Source organism: Chiloscyllium punctatum, chromosome 39 (assembly GCF_047496795.1).
Source record: "Chiloscyllium punctatum isolate Juve2018m chromosome 39, sChiPun1.3, whole genome shotgun sequence".
NCBI lineage: Eukaryota > Metazoa > Chordata > Chondrichthyes > Orectolobiformes > Hemiscylliidae > Chiloscyllium > Chiloscyllium punctatum.
Genome location: NC_092777.1, coordinates 42,585,982 through 42,606,828, shown reverse-complemented (window position 1 = coordinate 42,606,828; position 20,847 = coordinate 42,585,982). Strand labels below are relative to the sequence as shown.

The 20,847-nt window shown below is 40.4% G+C and overlaps 1 protein-coding gene across 1 annotated transcript in view; it reads left to right on the top strand.

Moving 5' to 3' along the window:
* The first annotated feature begins 3,436 nt into the window (after window positions 1-3,436).
* The window catches only part of ttyh2 (tweety family member 2), a 145,000-nt gene continuing 127,589 nt past the window's right edge, over window positions 3,437-20,847 (top strand). Inside the window, exon 1 of the mRNA XM_072558547.1 lies at window positions 3,437-3,871. Coding sequence (XP_072414648.1) covers window positions 3,452-3,871 — 420 coding nt within the window. The 5' untranslated portion in view covers window positions 3,437-3,451. The remainder of the gene's footprint in view (window positions 3,872-20,847) is intronic.

Below are 20,847 nucleotides of genomic sequence, written 5' to 3'. Positions count from 1 at the left end.
CCCCTGCCCCAAGCCAAATCTTTTTACGTGCTGTCCTCACAGACTGGTCCAACTTTGACCTCCGGATGAAATAGAAGATGGCTTGGGTGACTGCTAAGGTGCACGCTCAGGAAATGGGTCAGACTGAAACAATACCTTTATTAAACTGAATTAAACTGACACAGTGGTCCAGAATTGGCCTCATCAAACAAAATTCCCTAATATTCCTCACAAACATTTTGCAGAAAAGGTGAATTTTTGATATCTACCATTTCCTTGGTAGATATACTTAGTAAATGAATCACAAAGTTCACACTCAAGAACCCCCCAAACCCTCTGTATATTATTATTTACAGTTCTCATTTGAATATTTGCTTTTTCTTGTTCTTGCCTAAGTGAATTTCACAATTGTCACAGGATATTCCAAGTGTGACCTTATTTCTCAATCTCTGGATTACTGATCCTTTCCTTTGCTGTAGCTATGAGCTTGGACTAAAGATTTTTAAACATTACTTTAATTTATCATCTTTCCACCTCCAATGGCATAATTTTCTCTTTTTTTGTGTGACTTGATCCCATACATCGTTTTTGCTTTAAATTAGTCTCGACCATTTATTTAAATGCTCTTTTAAGGCGCTACATAAAGGGAAAGACTTAGTCTGGATAATCTTTTATAAACATCAAAAGCAAATCCCTTTGCATTCTTTAACTTGTGCGGTTGAACATTTGTTAGACAGATCTGTTAATAATACAATGTTTTAGCATGATGTAGGATCATATCTTGATGTGTCCACATGGGGGAGCCAGTGTTATCATTACTTATATCAGGCCTTTTCCCAGATATCTTCCTCTTGCTTTAAAGATTAAAGCACATTTTTAAAGCATGCAATTGTCTTTGTCTTTGAAACATATCATGTTCCCAATGCTTAATAATGTAACAACAAATATTCCTTGAAATCACTTTGTTTTGGGACTTAAATTGATTTTCATCACAACTTCATTGGGTCCCAGAGCGTGGCAGTGGCTGGGAGCCTGGATTGGGACTTGGGTGGGCAGAGATCGAGCCCAGTGGGTGAAGAGTGAATCCAACATGGTGGTGAGGGAGTTCCCCAGCATCTGCAGCAGTGCTGACACCAGACAGCCCAAATTCTCCCAGAGAGTGGGCCAAAGCACAAGAGATTGAGCCGTTATAGGGATTGCGAGCCAAGCATGGCTAAGCACTTAAGAAAGACTGTTTGAAATTTTAACTTTATTTGTTTATTTTTCTACTGAATACGAAAAAGGGCACACTATATTTAACTTTTAACTTTGTTTCTTTATTTTTTTCCTTTGTACCTAAGATTTTGTACCTAGGTATCTTTATACTTAGGATGATGCTGGGAATGGTGACATTCTACGTTTTTCTGTGCTCATGTACGTCTGTACTTGAGTAAACATTACAATAAAATCTAATTCTAATTCTAAAATACAATAAATAGAGAATTTTTAATTATGTTACCTTTAATATGAGAATTAAAAATATCTAGGATTTCTGGATTAGTTATATTGTCTCCATAAAACAATAAACAGAGATGATACCTCGTGAATTCTCTCTCCTATCTCTCCCTGTCTCAATATTAAGACATTTACGAAATTTTTGCTAGTTGGATTTTGCGCACTGCACTTGGGGAATCATTTTATGGTTTGATGGAACAACAAAGTAAAACTGAATGGACAACAGCACTGTAAGATTGACAAACTTAATTTACAATATACTCAACTGGCTGCTTCCCTTTGAAATCCTTCAAAAGGATTTGTTTTTTTTTTGGAAATGGAAAACCACAAACAAGAGACAACAGATAAATCCCGGACAACTTTCGAGGTGTTTGTGATTCTGGGGAGGTGCTTATATTTCACTTGAGCTTCTACTTTCAATATAATTTTTTAGGATGTTGCAGGTGGAGTTGTGAATCTTCTCTGATTGGCAGGGTGTTATAAGTGTTATTTCCCAGGGACTTGCACTGGGATCTCATGCTTCGACCAAGTAGTGAGGAGGAAAACTGGCTAATTCTGTAAAAGACAAACGGATCATCAGAGAATATGTGTGGAAAAGTAAGCCAATAATGAATGAGCTGGGAGAAGGGAAAAAAAAACTCAATATGCAGGGAATCAAATAAAACCACAGCCTTGTCTCACTAGGACCTGAATAGACAAAACAATTGTTTGAACAGATGGAGACCACACTTGTACTGCTCAAGCATCTTATCCAGAAGGAAAAGCCAGCAAAACTTGCCAACTAGACAATGATGGCCTAACTCATCAAAATATAACTCCATTGTTCTGTATCTTCAACAGCCTCTGCTCACTCAAAAGACGAGTATTATATTATTTCTGTTTATTAGCTCACTGAATTGAAGTGTGATTGATGTCTGAGGTTTAATGTTTGCATGTTTTCAGCATTTTAAAGAAAACTGGACATTTCACAATCTGACCCTTTTGCTTTCACTTTAATTAAAACAATGTTAAGGTCCTGGGGAGTGTTGCTGAACTATGTAGGTTCATAGTTCCTTGAAAGTGGAGGCAGAGGTAGATAGGATAGTGAAGGAGGCGTTTGGTATGCTTTCCTTTATTGTTCAGAGCATTGACTATAGGAGTTGGGAGGTCAAGCTGCAGCTGTACAGGAGATTGGTTAGGCCACTTTTGGAATATTGTGTGCACTTCCAGTCTCCCTCTTTTAGGAAGGACGTTGTGAAACTTTAAAGGATTCAGAAAAGATTTACAAAGATGATACCAGGGTTGGAGGATTTGAGCCATAGGGAGAAACTGAATAGGCTGGGGCTTTTTTCCCTGGAGCATTGGAGGCTGAGGGGTGACCTTACAGAGATTTATACAATCGTGAGGGGGATGGATATGGGGAATAGGCAAAGCCTCTTCCCTGAGGTTGGTGAGTCCACATCTACAGGACATTTGTCTAAGGTGAGAAGGGGTAAGATTTAAAAGGGAGCTAAGGGGCAACTTTTTATGCAGAGGGTGGTACGTGTATGGAATGAGCTGCCGGGGAAGTGGTGGAAGTTGGCACAATTGCAACATTTAAAAGGCATCTGGATGGGTATATGAACAGGAAGGGGTTGGAGGGATATGGGCCAGGTGCTGGCAAGTGGGACTAGATTAGGTTGGGATATCTGGTCGGCATGGACGGGTTGAACCGAAGGGTCCGTTTCTGTGCTGTACATCTCTATGTCCCACATCTTTTCTCCAGGGTTGTGTGTGAGCCTGCAGTTTCTGATCGATTTCGACCTCCCTTTACCCATTCACCCTGGGGGTGGGGGGCAGTGATGCAGGGGGTCAGCACCCCCTGTTCATTGTAGGACTCTCTGGTTCCTGTCCCCCCCCAGGGGAGAGTGGGGGAGGGGTTCTCAGATTGTCCTGAAACCTCCAACATTATTAAAGTTTGGTAACTCTCCGGGAGCCCCCCACTCCGGACTATCTGGAAATGTCTTCATTAATCTTTCCGGAGCTGGGCGGGGAGGGAGTGCTCCCAGGAAGACTGGGCTCATGTTCACGCGGCGCGTCCCCGCGAGCTCGTGCGCGTCCCCGCGAGCTCGTGCGCGTCCCCGCCGCGCCTCGGGGACGTGCCTGGGTTCTGGCTGATTGTCGGGAGCCGGGCTGCAGCCGGGCCGTCTGTCACCCAGCAGCGCTGCTCCCTCTCAGCCCTGTCCGTGTCTGTGTCCCCGGGCAGGACTCTCAGCCCAGGGCAGGGCGAGCACATTCCCACTGCCGGCTCCCGATGGCTTCCCGGGTGGATTACATCGCTCCGTGGTGGACTTACTGGCTGCACAACTTCCCGCATGTCAACCTCCGCTTGCAGCCAGTGGACAGCACGTTCAACCCGCAGGATGGCAACTACCAGCAGGTCAGGGACCCCGCACTTGCTCTGTTTGTATCATGAGTTTTTGTGTCCCACCTCCGTGTCTGACCCTGCTCCCCCCCCCCCCAATCTCCAACACACTCCCCTGTCCCCTTGTCTTTCTAGCCCCCCCCCCCCCCCCAGTCCATTCCCATGTCTGCCTGCCTGCCTTCCAGTCTGTGTCCCCCAACTCCCTCCCACTCCAGTGTCTACCTGTCTGCACACCTCTCCACCCCCGACTGTGCCACCCCCTCCCCCCTCCCAGCCACTTGTCTGACTGATTGTTGCCCCTCTTAGGCCTGTCTGGTCACCCACCTTCCACATTTGCTTACCTGTCTGCACCCCTCTGCTTCCAGTTCTGTATCTCTATACCTCCCTCCAACCGTGCTCACCTATCTGACTGATCGTGCCTCCCCTGCATCTGCTTGTCTCCGTCAGACTGTACCAATTCATGCATGTCTGTCTGAGCCACACTGCATCCATCTCTGCCCTCCTGTATCTATTTACCTGACTGTGCCACCCCCTGCATCTGCCTGTTTCTTACCCCCATTCTGTGTCTGTCAGTGTGCCTGATGAACTCTTCCCCCATATCTCTGTCAGATCTTGTCCCTCTGCCCACCTGTTTCTTGCCATGTAGCATAGTGGGTAAAGTGCAAGGATTTGCATCTTGAAGATTTGATCAGCTGCCCACTACTTTTGAGTCCTCAAATGATGTTTTGTAAACTGAGAAATAAGCTCCCACCAGTTCTCGCTTATCCCTTGTCTCAGTTCCTGATTTCTTAGTATTTGTTTTGCCCAGATATAATAACATACATTGGATGAAGTTCTAATGTGAATTGCACTGTGAATTTTCACCTTTAAAACTACAAAAATCAACTAAAAAGTGTTTCCCAAGCAGTTGTTTTTGTCCTTTATTTGCTGAATTGTACTATATTTAACAATGTTTTTCACAAAGGGCGTTTTTTAATGTTTCACAGGAAATTTTAAAAATGATTTTAATTTAATTGAACACATTGTGAAAAATATAGTGAGGGATTAGTACCTTTACAATAGTTTCCAAGAAAGATGTGTTTTCTTGAGAAAGTAGACATTAGAGAATGTCATCTTGAATGAACAAATATCCTAAATAGTTGGAACCAAGCCAGGAAGAGCAGGAAATCCCACTCATAGAGCGAACATCTCTCTGTCATGGGAATGTTATACAATTGGTCTTATCCTCAGACTAACAAGGGAAGTCAGCCAGAGTTCCCAGGTTCGTGACTTTTTTTGCAGTAAGACTATGAACTAGCCTTCAGATGATTTTCAAAAGAGGTCGATGCATAAAAGGAAATCCTTTGTGATGTCTGTAATGAAAACAATGTGAGATGTGTATGTTAAATGTGATTATAAAGTTCAAAGAGGACATTTAATACAATTAATGGAAAGGCAGTAAGACTCAGGTGTTTGACTTGAGCAATTAACTGATGAGTGTGGGAAATGATCTGTTAGGATTTTTCCAACACAAAGTGTCAATATCTAGGGCCATTTAAAACTTTCAATTATGGGAATGTAGATCTAAGAGAATTCCATTTCACTATCTGCATGCTGTTCTTCACATGTAATTTTCAAGTTTAGCTTTCATGGTAATTATCATTATGTGAGTTGTCCCTTGGAATTAAGAAAAAAAGTGACGTTTGTATTAGTCAGGATCTAATGTTAGTTTTGGAAAAAGAAGTTGCTGCATTAATCAGCCCTATGAAACCACTGCTTCAAGTTTTACAAGATTGTAAATAAGAAATCAGGGCATGTATGACTAAAAACTATTAATACTAAAAAATTAATACCAAAACAGGCTTCCAATGTTAGGTGGCATTACTCAATCCAAAATGCAAAATCTGATATTTACTATGATCTTTTTACAGCCAGAACATATTGCAGTTATCTTCATCTCTGTAATGCAGCAAAGTTACTGAACCTTTAGAAGAAAATACAAAGTTTAAAATTATTCCTCCATTCATGTATATAAAATTACACTTGTATTGATTACAAACTGTGCTTCATATGGAAGTCATTTGATTCTTCATTCCAAAACCTATTCAACTATTATATTTGCTTTTTTTACCACAGCTTAACCATATTGGCTTGAGATGCAAGTATTTTACTTATTTTTCCAAACTGCATCCCCAAATTCTTCCCACCTTTTCTCAGTTCCTCCAGAAATCTCATGATTGATTTGTAGTTCTTGTTGAAAATTTCAATGGTGGGGAAATTTATCAAGAAGATTTAACCCACAGCTGAGTGTTTAGTGAAATGTTGCATTAATAATAAGCTCTGGCACCATTTGCCTTTACTTGCAAAGTGCAAAATAAGTATCATATACTCTAGCAATCTAAAGGCTTGAAGTGAAAATGGGAGTCATTTTTACAGAACCCTTTGTGTAGTTTTACTCATATTCAGATGGAGTCATAGAATCATACAGCATGGAAATAGACCAACTATAGGTCCAACTAGTCCGTGCCAACCATGTTCCCAAACAAAACCAGTCCCACATGCCTGCATATGGCCCATATTCCTCCAAATCTTTCCTATTCATGTATTTATCCAAATATCTTTTAAATGTTGTAACTGTATTTGCATCAACCATTTCCTCTGGCAGTTCATTCCACACATGAACTGATCAGTGTAAAGGAGTTGCCCCTCATGTCCTTTTCCCTCTTACCTTAATAATATGCCCCCTGGATTTGAACTCACTCACACTAAGTGAAAAAACACTTGCTATTCACCTTTTCTATGCCCCTTATGATTTTATAAAGTCACCCCTCAAACTCCTGTGCTTCAATGAAAAAAGTCCCAACCCATCCAGCCTATTTTAATAACTCAAAACCTCCATTCCCAATAAGGTGCTAGTAAGTCTTTTCGGAGCCCTCCCCAATTAAATAATATCCTTCCTAAAGCAGGGAAGCCAGAACTGTGCACAGTACTACAGAAGAAGCCTCACCAGCATCCTGTACAATCTCAACATGACATCCCAACTCCTATACTCAAAGGTCTGAGCAAGACAAGCATGCTGAACACTTTGTTTAACCACCCTGTCTACTTGTGATGTAAATTTAAAAGAATTATGTACCCGAACAGGGCCCTACGTGTCTCTGTAGTACAATATTACCCAGAGCTCTACCATTAATCGTGTAAATCCTGCCCTCATTTGTTTTACCAAAATGAAACATCTCGCATTTGTCCAAATTAAATTCAATCTGCCACTCCTCAGACCATTGACTCAATTGATCAAGATCTCTTTTTAACCTTAGATAACCTTCTTCACAGTCCACTATATCACCAATTCTGGTATCATCCGGACACTTACTAACCATGCTTCCTATCTTCTCACCCAAATCGTTTATATAAATGACAAACAAAGGTGAATCCAGTACCAATTCCTGTGGGACACTGCTGTTCACAGACCTCCAGTCAGAAAAACAATCCTCCTCCATCACCACCCTCTGTCTCCTACTGTCAAGTCAATTTTGTACCCAATTGACAAGCTCACCCTGAATTCCATGTGATCTAATTTTACTAATTAGTTTACCTTGCAAAGGCTTTACTAAAGTCCATGTAAACAATGTCTACCACTCTCCCTACATCAATCTTTTTGATTACTTCCTCAAAAGCCTTAATCAAGTTTGAGAGTCACAATTTCCCTCGCACAAAATGATGCTGAGTATTCCTAGCAGTCCTTGCCTTTCAGAATGCATGTAAGTCCTACCTTTCATAATTATCTCCAAAAACTCACCAACCATTGATGTCGGGTGCTCAGGTCTATAGTTCTCAGACCTCTCTTTACAGCGTTTCTTAAGTAAAATCTCCACATTTGCCACATCTCACCCGTGCCTATAGATGGTACAAATATGTCTGCTAGAAGAGGCCCCACAATTTCTTCCCTAACTTACCACAATGTCCTGGGATACACTTGATAACGTACTGGAGTTTTATCCAACTTTATGTTTTCAAAGACATCCAACACTTCCTTTTCTGTGATGTGAACTGTTTTCAAAACATCAATGTTTATTTCCTTGAGTTCTCTAGCTTCGATTTCTTCCTCCACAGTTTAAAAAAAGGTGTGAAATATTCATTTAGTATCACTCCTATGTCTTGAGTTTTAATATGTAGATGATCTTGTTGATCTTTAAGGGTGCCTGTTGCCTCTCTAACTGCTGACTTACTCTTCCTTTGCTTGTGGAATCTCTTTGGATTATTCCTTAACCTTATCTGCTAAGACTATCTCATATTCCCTCTTTGCCCGCTTGATTTCCCTCTTAAGAATGCCCTTACACGCTTTAAACTTTCAAGGCATCCATTTGATCCTAGTTGTTTATATCTAATATGATTCTTTCTTATTCTTGAGTAGAACTTCCACATTTTTATTCATCCATTCTTCTCTTACCAGTCTTGCCCTTCACTCTATCAGGAACATAATACCTCTGAACTCTTGTTATCACACTTTCGAAAATCTCCCACTTATCTGTTGTCCCTTTACATGTGAATAGTTTACTCCAATCCACTTTAGAAAGTTCTTTTCTCCTACCATTAAAATTTGACTTACTCCAATTAAGAACTTTAACTTTTATGGAGGGTTTCTCCTTTTCCATAACCATTTAAAACTAGTAGAATTATGATCACCAATCCCAAAGTGTTTCCCTACTAACACTTCAGTCACTTGCCCTGTCTTATTTCCCTAGAGAAGATGTTTCTGCTTCAACTTAATTTCTGTTTCAACTTAACTTTGAATGCTGTCCTCAAACAGTTGATTACACTTGTTATTGGTTAAATATGTGTTGTTGATTCTCTGGATAATGTTCCACAGGCTGTTGATATAGTCCATGGACATCCTGCATGGTTCACTTGGCTTCACTTCAAATTTACAAAGCGTTTCTAATTTTTCTGTCCTGGCGAGGGTGAAGTTCAAATTTCCTGTGGAAGATTTGTGAAATTTTTTAAGACTGACTTATAACTGTTTGAAAATATGCTTTTTCATTTTTATGCATGTAATGTTACAATTCCCATGGATGAGTATATTGGTTAGTCAGTTGTTCATTCTTGATCAAATACATGAAAGCATCTCACATTGATCTGTTTGCATCTACAATGTGAGCAAGTCAATGATAACACCATTACCACTTTATTGGCAGATTTATGTGGAATGTTATGTAACTGTTAATGTGTCGTGAATGATCCTTTGATGTTGCCTTTTATGTCATTGTGACATCTGGTTTTATTTTCTTAGCCGCATTGGAGCAGGGAAAGAAATGCAAATCAATTGAACTGAACTAAAAGTAAACTTGAATGGGCAGAATTGGGGGAAAGTCAGATTGGTTTTATATTTCATATAATGAAGCTATTTCCAATACTTAAATAACTAGTAATATTTAATATTTTAAGCATCTGGCTCTATAATCTAAACGCACACAATCGATGAGCCCAGGTTACTATAGACTTTCCTGGAGTCACTTACAGACTGAGTTAACAAAAACTAAATATTATCAGTAAAGCATTTGGTATCTTGATCCTTGGTTTTTAAAAGTGGTATGTAGTTGATGCTGAAGCTTTTAAACAGCATCACTAATTGCAATAAATGAATGTTGATAATTTGACTTTGATGTTGATGGAACTGTTGTGACTGGTCTCAGTTTACACGCTGAATTATCTCCAAGAATGTTTCTGTGCTGTGCTGTGTGTCAGCTGTTACACTGCTTTAACAAACGTGACAAAACAGCAACTGCTGGTACAATGTTGAGGGAAATGATCCAGTGATTTAGACAGACTTGACCTTTTTTGGTTAATTATCCGATTGAGAAGAGCAGGTGTTGCTGCTGTTGTAATAATATATATTGGTAGTTAGCTGAGTGTTCTTGCGGCACAGTGGTGTACCCTGACTTCATGTTCCCAGATGTCTAGGTTCAAGTCCCACCTGCTCCAGAAGCATGTTAGAAAATCCATGATAAGATTGATTAGGAAACTATCTAGTTAGTTGTTTCTTTGAGTTCTTGTGGCACAATGGTAGTATCCCTAACTTTCAGTCAAAAGGCCTTGGTTCAAGTCCCAGGTGCTCCATTGGTGTGGCATAACATATCTGAACAGATTGGTTAAAAACATCTTGATTCTGCAAGGCACCTATCCTAACTTCTAGGAGGGTACTCTGGAACTTCTATCAATGCAATAAACAATAATATGTTCATTAATTATGCAGTGTGCTGAAGGTTATTTATATTTTGGAATGCATATCATGTCTAGTATTAATGAAAGTAACTAAGTTAAGCATGTGTTTTCGTTGTGTTTTAACATAGTGTTTTTATGATGGTTTGTAAAAAAAAACTGATTCTTCAAGGAAATACGAATGAAGACTGCATTGTCTGTGGCACTCGCCATCAGATAAGGTATTACAGTAAGGTCACATATGTTTGGTCCAGTGTTTCCTGCTACTATTTAGGGAGAAAGAGACTAGGTGTTTTCTGATGCAAACAGTGTGACCAAGAACAGATTAACTGCTTATTAATCTTGAGCTTGTGGGACCTTCTTGGTACAAGGTTCAGAGCTGGCTTTGCTTATATACAATGGTGACTATACTTCAAAGTGATTCCTGAAGTTCTTTGAGACATCATGAGAGCTTATGATCCTGCCTGAAGTACATTCTGGAGCATGTTAGTGTTGTTCACAATGTTCACAAAGTTATGAGAAGTGATATATTTGCTATTGTACTTCTTTGACTACACTTGCACCTCTTCACTGAGATGTAAGCCTTAAATTGGGCTCTGTTTAACTCACAGTCAAATTATTTTCTATTGTATGACTCCAGGATCTCACGTTGCATTTTGACCAGTTACTGACTCAGTCATATCTGAGTGATAATCATGTGGCTCAAAGTGAACTTTGCTTTGTTTGTTTTAAATGTGACAAGATGGACCCAAATCTCTGTTCTAAATTGCTTTTGCTTAAAAACATCACAAAATGTTGGTACTTTTTATACAAGTTATTGATATTCTTCCTGTATGACCATTCCCACTACTGTAAGATTTGCTGATGATTCAAAACAAAAATATATTTAAAACCAAATCTGCGATAAATGTTGAGCTAGTGAGTAACAGCATCTAATTGTGTCATTTCCCAACCTGTTTTTACTGAAAAGAATAGCAGTGTTTTTTAAAGCACTCATTATTTTGGTTGCACAATATGTCTGGTTCCAATAATGTCCTGGGCAAACTCGCAGGCAAAGTACCCAATTGGCCAAAACAAACTTAATGAATTTAGTGCATTCTGTTTTTAAACTTTTGATCATAAAAACTCAAATGTGCCTTGTTTCTGCAGAATGTCTGCAGTGATTTTTATACTAAATTTATTTTTAGTCATCATGTTATTACGATGCATCACAAAAGATTAATATTTGATATATGGAGAAGGTTGCCTTTAGCGAGAAGTACTTAAAATCAAGAGACTTACATTTATATTGAGCTTTTCATAATTCAAGGATACCTGTTTTACAGCCAATTAAATATTTTTAAAATGTAATTATTATCGTAATGTAGAAAGCACAGTAGCCAATTTGCACACAGTATGCTCCTTTGAATGTTAACCATGTCATGGGAGTTGAGAGTGTGGTACTGGAAAAGCACAGCAGGTCAGGCAGCATCTGAGGAACAGGGGAATTGACATTTCAGGCAAAAGCTCTTCATCAGCATTGGAGTGTTAGTCTAGTTGTGTTCAAGTTTCTGCAGTTAGACTTGAACCCATGACTCTGGATTAGTGGTGCTGGAAGAGCACAGCAGTTCAGGCAGCATCCGAGGAGCAGTAAAATCAACGTTTCGGGCAAAAGTGACAGTCTAACCATGTAAACTTAACCAAGGCTGATACTAACTGACTGAGAGACTTCACAGGTGCATAGCATATTTTTGATGGGCTAGAAAAGAGAGTAGATGAACAAAGTGACTTACGTTTTCTAGTTTTTATTTAATCTGATGTGAATATTTTTATACCCAAATCTGAAATAACAACTTGATGCCAATTGAAATTACTGCAGTATAAGCTGCATTCAAGTCAGTTATCAGTGTCAGGAAGGAGAGATCACATCCCGAACCTGAGGAAGGATGGAGTTTGGTGAATTTGGAGGCAGTGTGGGAATTCGGTGCAGTGGGAAAAGGTGCTTTTTGCTTGCTCTTTTTGGCTCATTGTTTGTAAGGATATGATTTAACAGGGTAAATTGAAGCTGAGGATTGGGGCACAGCACAAAAGAATGACATCACAGGTGAACTCTAAGTGGAGAGAGGATTGAACACGAGATTTATTGAACCCCATCTCAAGAGAATGGTGTTCAATCATGAATATTGTGATCCTTTTCTTCTCTTCCTACAATGAACTGACCGGATCCCAACTGCCACAAAATCCACATCTGTAACCTGCTGTATAGCAAAAGCTAAAGGATCACAATATTCACGATTGAACACCATTCTCTTGAGATGGGGTTCAATAAATCTCGTATTCAATCCTCAAGATCAGTGCGCTGCACCCCTGGAAGCTGAATTGGGTTTATGTGCTGACGGTTCTTGTGTACTGCCATTGCTAAATTATTGTGGGAGCTTTACTGGTATCGCACAGCCGTCAGATGTGATTTGAGGTTAATGAACTTTATAGTTTACGATGACAAATTCATTTATATAAATTATATAAAAAGATATCACCAGCCCAAAGCCCTACTATCCAGAAAAAATATTAGGATGTTTATGTGCAAAATTAAACACAAAATTGCACATAAATGGCATAATATTTCCTGATAGTAAAGGAGCATTTACTTTATCAAAACCAGGAGGTGAAGAAGTCAACGTTTTGGGTGTAACCCTTCTTCAGGTCACACCCAAAATGTCGACTTCTCCACCTCCTGATGCTGCCTGGCTTGCTGTATTCGTCCAGCTTCGTGCCTGTATATTTTGGATTCTAGCATTTGCAGTTTTTTTGTCTCTAATCTTATTTAATAGTTGTGCAATTGAACAACAAGACTCTTTAAAATATCACATGGATTTTGAAGGTTAACATAGATGTGCACACCCAGTAGCTTTGACCTATTCTTTAGAGAGAGAAAGCACAAAATTGTATTTTACAAAACCCCAGGTTTAATAAATGTCAACAATGTTCTCAACAGTGTGTATCAGATACAAGTCCATAATTTAACTAAAATCAATACCATGGGTGGAATTGCTAAATGGAGCAGCACATTAAGAGTGTTGCAGTACAGAGTGTGGCAATCTGCATTCAGTTCACCATTTCTGTAGCATTGATGGTCTAACGTGTTTTGACCTCAGCTGTTTTTGGGGAAGGTTTTTGCAGGAACTACTTTACTCCTGTGAGAAAGGGAAAGTGTTCAAGTCAATCCCAAGGGAAGTTCCTCTCAGCCATCTGCAGCAATATATATGGTATCATGGGGCTAATTATGTGCAAGGCCTAGGGAGACCACAATTAAGAAGAAAACTTGACATTTTATAGATTAATCCATTTAAAATGTCTTCAATATCATTCAGGGGTTTTTTTGAAGATTCAATAATAGACAAGGAATGGGACAGCTGTGATACACAAGTATTAAACAGGATGACTAAATTGCAGCGTCATCCAGAAAACATTCCTAGCGGGAAAAGTAGAATCACCTATGGATTGTTAATTTGCAATGGAGTAGTAAACTGAAACAGAACTGGCATAAATGGCGAGGAAAGAAATGAAATCGGAGACTGAAGTTTCAAATGTCACTGCAACAGTAAATGTGACAAACCCCAGAAACACTAATTCAATACATCCGACCATGCTGTAAAGATCTAATCCAGAATAGGCACTGTATTACAGTACAAGGTCTAACTTGACCTGAACTTCCAGGAAAAAAAATTCAAGCCAAATTATATTTCCTGCTATTGTAGTGTCTGTCTGCAGTCTATATGTTTTCAAAATAAATATGCCTGTAATTGGTATTAATGTTAATTTTTTAAAAAAGTGTACATATACAGGCATATTGCACATTGGATGCAATAATGCTAGTAATTTTTAATGAAGTTTTGATTTGTTTTGAGTAAGCTAATGATCTCTGATTTATTTTTAGTGTATTCTTTCTTGTCTAAGTTGTGTACAAATGATTCTTTCTAGTTATTCTTTTATGATGAAAGAAAATTCCAGGTTTTGGGGTTTTGAAAAGAGGAAGTAATCTCTGTTCTCCTGTCCACGTGAATCCCTCAATATCTTAAAATTAGTTACCTGATTGTTAACATGTGCTTATTCTTTGCTACACACAAAATCATGACAACATAAAGTAGGTTTTCAATTTGTACTTGAGAATGTGGGCATTTTTGACAAGGCCAGCAATTATTGTCCACCCAAAGTCACCTGGAGAAGGTGATCATGTGTTGTCTTCTTGAACTATTGCCGTCCTTGGGGTTTACAAATGCCCACAGTGCTATTAGGAAATGAATTCAAAGATTTTGACTCAAAACAGTGAAGGAATGCTGATATTCAGATGAGAATAGTGTGGGACCTGAAAGGGGAAATTGCAGGTGGTGATGTTTCCATGCATTTGCTCCCCTTGTCTTTCTAGGTGGTAGAGGCTGTGGGTGTGCAAGGTTCTATCAAAAACGTCTTTATAAGCTCCTGCAATGCATCAATGTAGAAGATGGTCCCAATCAAGCAAACTGTTTCTTCCTGGATGGTGTCAAGCTTCTTGAGTGTTATTGGAGCCTCACCCATCCAGATAAGTGGGGCGTAGTCCACCACACGCCTGACTTGCACCTTTTAGATGGTGGACAGGCACTGGGCATCTAAGCTCTGACCCAGGCTTGATAAGTATACAATTATATATGGCAGATCCAGCTCAGTTTCTAGTCAGTGGCAACCCTGATGGTGTTAATAGTGGGGGATCTGATGATGCCATTAAAGTTCAACAGGTGGTGGTTAAAATCTCTCTTGTTGGCAATGTGTGGTATGAATATTGCACCCTGAGCCTGTTGTCCAGGTACTGCTGCATATGAACATGAACTGCTCCCAATGTCCCCTCTAAGCTATTTAACTACATAGCTGCTGAGGCACTGTGCTCATGCCAACACATTGCTTCCCTGGAAGCTACAGTCTTGAATGAACATCAGGGGCCTGTGCAGCGGCACAAAGACCTAGAGGGAACATTGATTCAATATCTGCAGAGTAGCGAATGGGGCTGAATATTGTGCAATCGTCAGCAAACAGTATCACCTTATAATGGAGAGCAAGTCATTGATGAAGCAGTTGAAGATGGTTGGGTCTAGGACACTATCCTGAGGAACCCCTGCAGTGTTGCCATGGTTCTGAAATGAATGTTTTCCAACACCCACAGCCTCTTCTTTTTTGCCGGATATGAATCCAACCATCAGAGAAATTTCCCTCTGATTCTCATTGACTCCAATTTTGCTAGTGCTCCTTGATGTAATATGGTCAAATGCTGTCACCTCAGCTCTGACTTTTATCTGTACTTGGACCAAGACTGTAATGAGGTCAGAAGCTGAGTGACTCTGGTGAAGTCCAAACTGAGCATCAAGTGAGTAGATTAGTACTGAGTAAGGGCTGCTTGATAGCACTGTCAATGACCCTTTGCTGATGACTGAGAGTAGACTGACAGGCTGATAACAGTGTGATTTATTCTTGCCATTTGACTTGCTTTCTGTGCGCAGAATGATCACATTGTTGGGTAAGCTGTACAGGAGTAGCTTGGCTTGGGGTGTGGCAAGTTCTAGAGGATAAGCCTTCAGTATTATTGCTGAAGCATTGTCAGGGCCCATAGTCTCTGCAGTGTCAGCTGTTTCTTGATATCAGGTGGAATAAACCGGATCAGTTGAAGACTGACATCTATGATGTTGGAGACCTCAGGAAGGGCCTATATAGTCCATTGACTCGGCACTTTTCATAGATAATGATGTGGTGAGGTGCTATGAGAACATCCTGAGGTTGTCATGAAAAGCACTTATAAATGTAAATCTTTCTTTCAGATAGATTATGAACGACACTGTGCATCAGTGCATTTTCAACTCTTCAGTTGCTGTGTTGCAGAAGCACTTGGTTCAATTAAAAGGGTGTCTCAGTAATGTTGCAGAGTTATTGAACAGCTGAGAAAATCTTTGTTTATGTTGAAAAATGTATCACAAATGTATTTTAAGTATTGTTCAAATCAGTGACTCAGTTACAGATTTCATTTAGGAATATATATTTCAACGTACTGTGCAAAGAATGATCAATATAAGAATGATCAGCCAAAAATGTGGAAGAAATGATTCAAAGGGAAGATATCTGAGGAAGATTGCATTTAAAGTCCAAAATATTTCCTTTTGGTAACGTTTAGGTGAAAAAGAGCATCAGGCAACGAATAGGAAGTAACAAAATTATTATCATGTGTTATCATCCCAGCTGATGTTTGACCTAAACTACTTCTCAGTTTTGACAGCTTGAAAAAAACTCACATACCTTAACCATGTTACAAAACTTTTAAAGGTGAAACTATTCTGAACTGAAGCCTGATTCATAACTAAACTTAAAAAAAAAGAGTGGCCTTTTGTCTATTTTCTCTGTCTGTTAAAACGTTCAGCTCTGTAAGCATTTCATCAACTAACATCACAGCTATCCTGCTAGGCACTTAACTGAAGTCACATACTTTTCTGGAACTGATATTTTTAATTTACTGTACCTCTCTCTTAAGAAAGATTAATTTTGTACAATATAAACTAAACATCTAATTTATCTCTAACTTCAATCCCAAATTCCCAGATGATGATAATAAATTTGATGCCTTTATCACAGATGTAATATCGCTATTTTAATAGATAGGCACGGACACAGATGAAAATAGTCTCAAGAATTTGGACACTGCAGGGGATGCAATAGTTGACCATCTCAAAACCTGTGAGGGACTGCCTTGAGGATTACAGCAAAGACAATGTGGAAAGAGAAAGGGATTTGAAAGACTGAATTAGTGATGGATCGAGGGACAGGCTTTTTAAATGAATTGATGGTGAAGTTGACGTTTTGGAAAATTTGTAGGGTGCGATGTGTGATTGAAGATTTTTCCAAAGCAGAGAGGTTTGAGCATTAATGTGCTGTTGAAATTAATTTAGGGGCTTTCTGGTTTCTGTACTATATTTTCACATTTTGCAATGCATTTATTTCTTAAACCATTAATGGAACTTTTAATGATGTCTCGGCATGAGTACTACAATGGAAAGTGAAAAACAAACTCAGCAGTCTGATGTGTCAGCTGACATTAGTATAGTTGATGCTCTATTGTAAAAGGTCATACAAAGCATCAAAAACTGTATCAGAGATAATCAAAGATCATACAAAGTCTTTAACAATTTTGTTCAAAATTGCTTTTTGTGTGTCGTTTTCTGAATTGGTTGTCTATTGATGACATTTGCTATCTCACATTATAGAGAAACACGTTTCTGCCCTCAGAACAAAAGGAGAAAGAATGATAATATCTGTGAAACTCAATAATGTTGTTTAAATAAGAGTTTGTCTTGAGGTCAGAAACCTTCCTTTCGATTTGTGTCCATGCAATTGTTGCTATGCATTTTAATCTTTTTAAATGGGTTCACATGTGACACTTGCTTTTGCAATTGAAAAGAAATGAGGTCTTGCTACAAAATGAGTTTTTCTGCTTCTGGAAAATGAAGAGTAACACACATTGTTGCAGCCCAGAAGGAGGCTGCTAGGCCCATCTAGTCATGCTGGTTCTTTAAATGAACAATCCAATTCGATCTCTCTCCTGATTTTTACCAATGCCATCTGATTGTTCCTTTTCATATACTTGTCCCGTTCCTGATCGAAAGTCGTTAATGAGTCTAATTCTCCCACGCTTTCAGGTACTGCATTCTAGGATTATAAGAATTCATTATGTGTATGCTTCCCCTGCCCATGTCACCTCTGAATCTTTTGCCAGTTGTCTTAGCATTTTACAAATAAAAACAGAAAATGTAGAAATTCTCAGATCAGGCAGCATCTGTGGAGAGACACAGTTAATGTTTCCAATTGCTTATTCTTCATTAGATTAAAGAATGAAAAAACATGAGATAGGTTTACAGCCTAAGCTTTACAGCCTCAGGGGGATGGGACAGGAACAATAATAGGAAACGTCTGAAAGGATGGAAGGTAAGCAAGACCTGATGAATCTTGAGAAGGGAAATAGAAACCAAACAAAGACAAATAGAAATCCCATTGGAGAGAACTGCAGAGGGTCTTTAATGTGGATGTTCTTGGGAGACATTTTTATTTCAGATTTCAATCATCTGCAGCATTTTTACCTTAAAAATCAGACATTTTTCGATTTGCAAAAATAAATGCAATTAAAGTATTCCTTTATCTCATCATTAGTGTCAAGTGGGCCAGAATTGCACAAATAAATACTGAAGTTCTCAGCTGTATGATTATGGAAGATGAGTTATTGCAGATGCGTTTCGGTTCTCAGTTGAGAAGATACCTTAGTGAGGTGTTCTGTCTCTAAGGAAATTTGATTTTTTTTTTCTCCTTCACATATTTGAATCATGTCTTATGTAGACTCATTAAAAACAATGCCTACTTTGAATCCTAACTCTAAATGACTAGTGATGTGAATGGCTGGGAGAAGGACTAGGGACAGAAGGCAGAATCCTTGCAGCTCTCATTGTGAAATGCCTTCGTGAATGTTTAAGAGAAACAGGAGGCTATTGAAGGCATCTCATGGGTTTTAATCTAAGTATTGTTGCTTTCATGATATGTTTTGACTTTCTGTCAAGTTAGAGATGGAAATAGTTTAGTTTTGTCTCAGTTTTAAGCCATTCTTAGATATCCGTAATGATGCAAATTATTGTCAAATGTTTAAGGTGAAATTAATGTTTTGGTGGGATTTTACACTTTAATTACTGACAAGCCAATTAGTCCAGTGTTCTGTAAATTGCATCCTGGATTAGTGGTGCTGGAAGAGCACAGCAGTCCAGGCAACATCCAAGGAGCAGCGAAATCGATGTTTCGGGCAAAAGCCCTTCATCAGGAATAAAGGCAGAGAGCCTGAAGCGTGGAGAGATAAGCTAGAGGAGGGTGAGGGTGGGGAGAAAGGAGCATAGAGTACAATGGGTGAGTGGGGGAGGGGATGAAGGTGATAGGTCAGGGAGAAGAGAGTGGAGTGGATAGGTGAAAAAGGAGATAGGCAGGAAGGACAAGTCCAGACAAGTCATGGGGACAGTGCTGAGCTGGAAGTTTGGAACTAGGGTGAGGTGGGGGAAGGGGAAATGAGGAAACTGTTGAAGTTCACATTGATGCCCTGGGGTTGAAGTGTTCCGAGGCGGAAGAAGAGACATTCTTGCTCCAGGCATCTGGTGGTGAGGGAGCGGCGGTGAAGGAGGCCCAGGACCTCCATGTCCTCGGCAGAGTGGGAGGGGGATTTGAAATATTGGGCCACGGGGCGGTGTGGTTGATTGGTGTGGGTGTCTTGGAGATGTTCCCTAAAGCGCTCTGCTAGGAGGCGCCCAGTCTCCCCAATGTAGAGGAGACCGCATCGGCAGCAACGGATACAGTAAATGATATTAGTGGATGTGCAGGTAAAACTTTGATGGATGTGGAAGGCTCCTTTAGGGCCTTGGATAGAGGTGAGGGAGGAGGTGTGGGCGCAGGTTTTGCAGTTCCTGCGGTGGCAGGGGAAGGTGCCTGGATGGGAGGGTGGGTTGTAGGGGGGCATGGACCTGACCAGGTAGTCACGGAGGGAACGGTCTTTGCGGAAGGTGGAGAGGGGTGGGGAGGGAAATATATCCCTGGTGGTGGGGTCTTTTTGGAGGTGGCGGAAATGTCAGCGGATGATTTGGTTTATGCGAAGGTTGGTAGAGTGGAAGGTGAGCATCAGGGGCGTTCTGTCCTTGTTACAGTTGGAGGGGTGGGGTCTGAGGGCGGAGGTGCGGGATGTGGACGAGATGTGTCAGAGGGCATCTTTAACCGCATGGGAAAGGAAATTGTGGTCTCTAAAGAAGGAGGCCATCTGGTGTGTCCTGTGGTGGAACTGGTCCTCCTGGGAGCAGATACGGCAGAGGTGGAGGAATTGGGAATACGGGATGGCATTTTTGCAAGAGGTAGGGTGGGAAGAGGTATAATCCAGGTAGCTGTGGGAGTCAGTGGGTTTGTAAAAAATGTCAGTGTCAAGTCGGTCGTCATTAATGGAGATGGAGAGGTCCAGGAAGGGGAGGGAGGTGTCAGAGATGGTCCAGGTAAATTTAAGGTCAGGGTGGAATGTGTTGGTGAAGTTGATGAATTGCTCAACCTCCTCGCGGGAGCACGAGGTGGCGCCAATGCAGTCATCAATGTAGCGGAGGAAGAGGTGGGGAGTGGTGCCGGTGTAATTACGGAAGATGGACTATTCTACGTAGCCAACAAAGAGACAGGCATAGCTGGGGCCCATTCGTGTGCCCATGGCTACCCCTTTGGTCTGGAGGAAGTGGGAGGATTCAAAGGAGAAATTGTTAAGCATGAGGACCAGTTCGGCCGAACGAATGAGAGTGTCGGTGGAAGGGTGCTGTTGGGGACGTATGGAGAGGAAAAAATGGAGGGCTTGGAGGCCTTGGTCATGGCGGATGGAAGTGTAGAGGGATTGGATATCCATGGTGAAGATGAGGCGTTGGGGGCCGGGGAAACGGAAGTCTTGGAGGAGGTGGAGGGCGTGGGTGGTGTCTCGAACGGATGTGGGGAGTTCCTGGACTAGGGGGGATAGGACAGTGTCGAGGTAGGTAGAGATGAGTTCAGTGGGGCAGGAGCATGCTGAGACAATGGGTCGGCCAGGGTGGTCAGGCTTGTGGATCTTGGGAAGAAGGTAGAACCGGGCAGTGCAGGGTTCCCGGACTATGATATCTAAATGCTGCATGTTCAGTCAGTCAGTGATATCTTAAAAAGATGCTTTGGGATTCAAGATCCTAAACTGAAATACTGTATAAAAGCCTGTGACTGCTTGC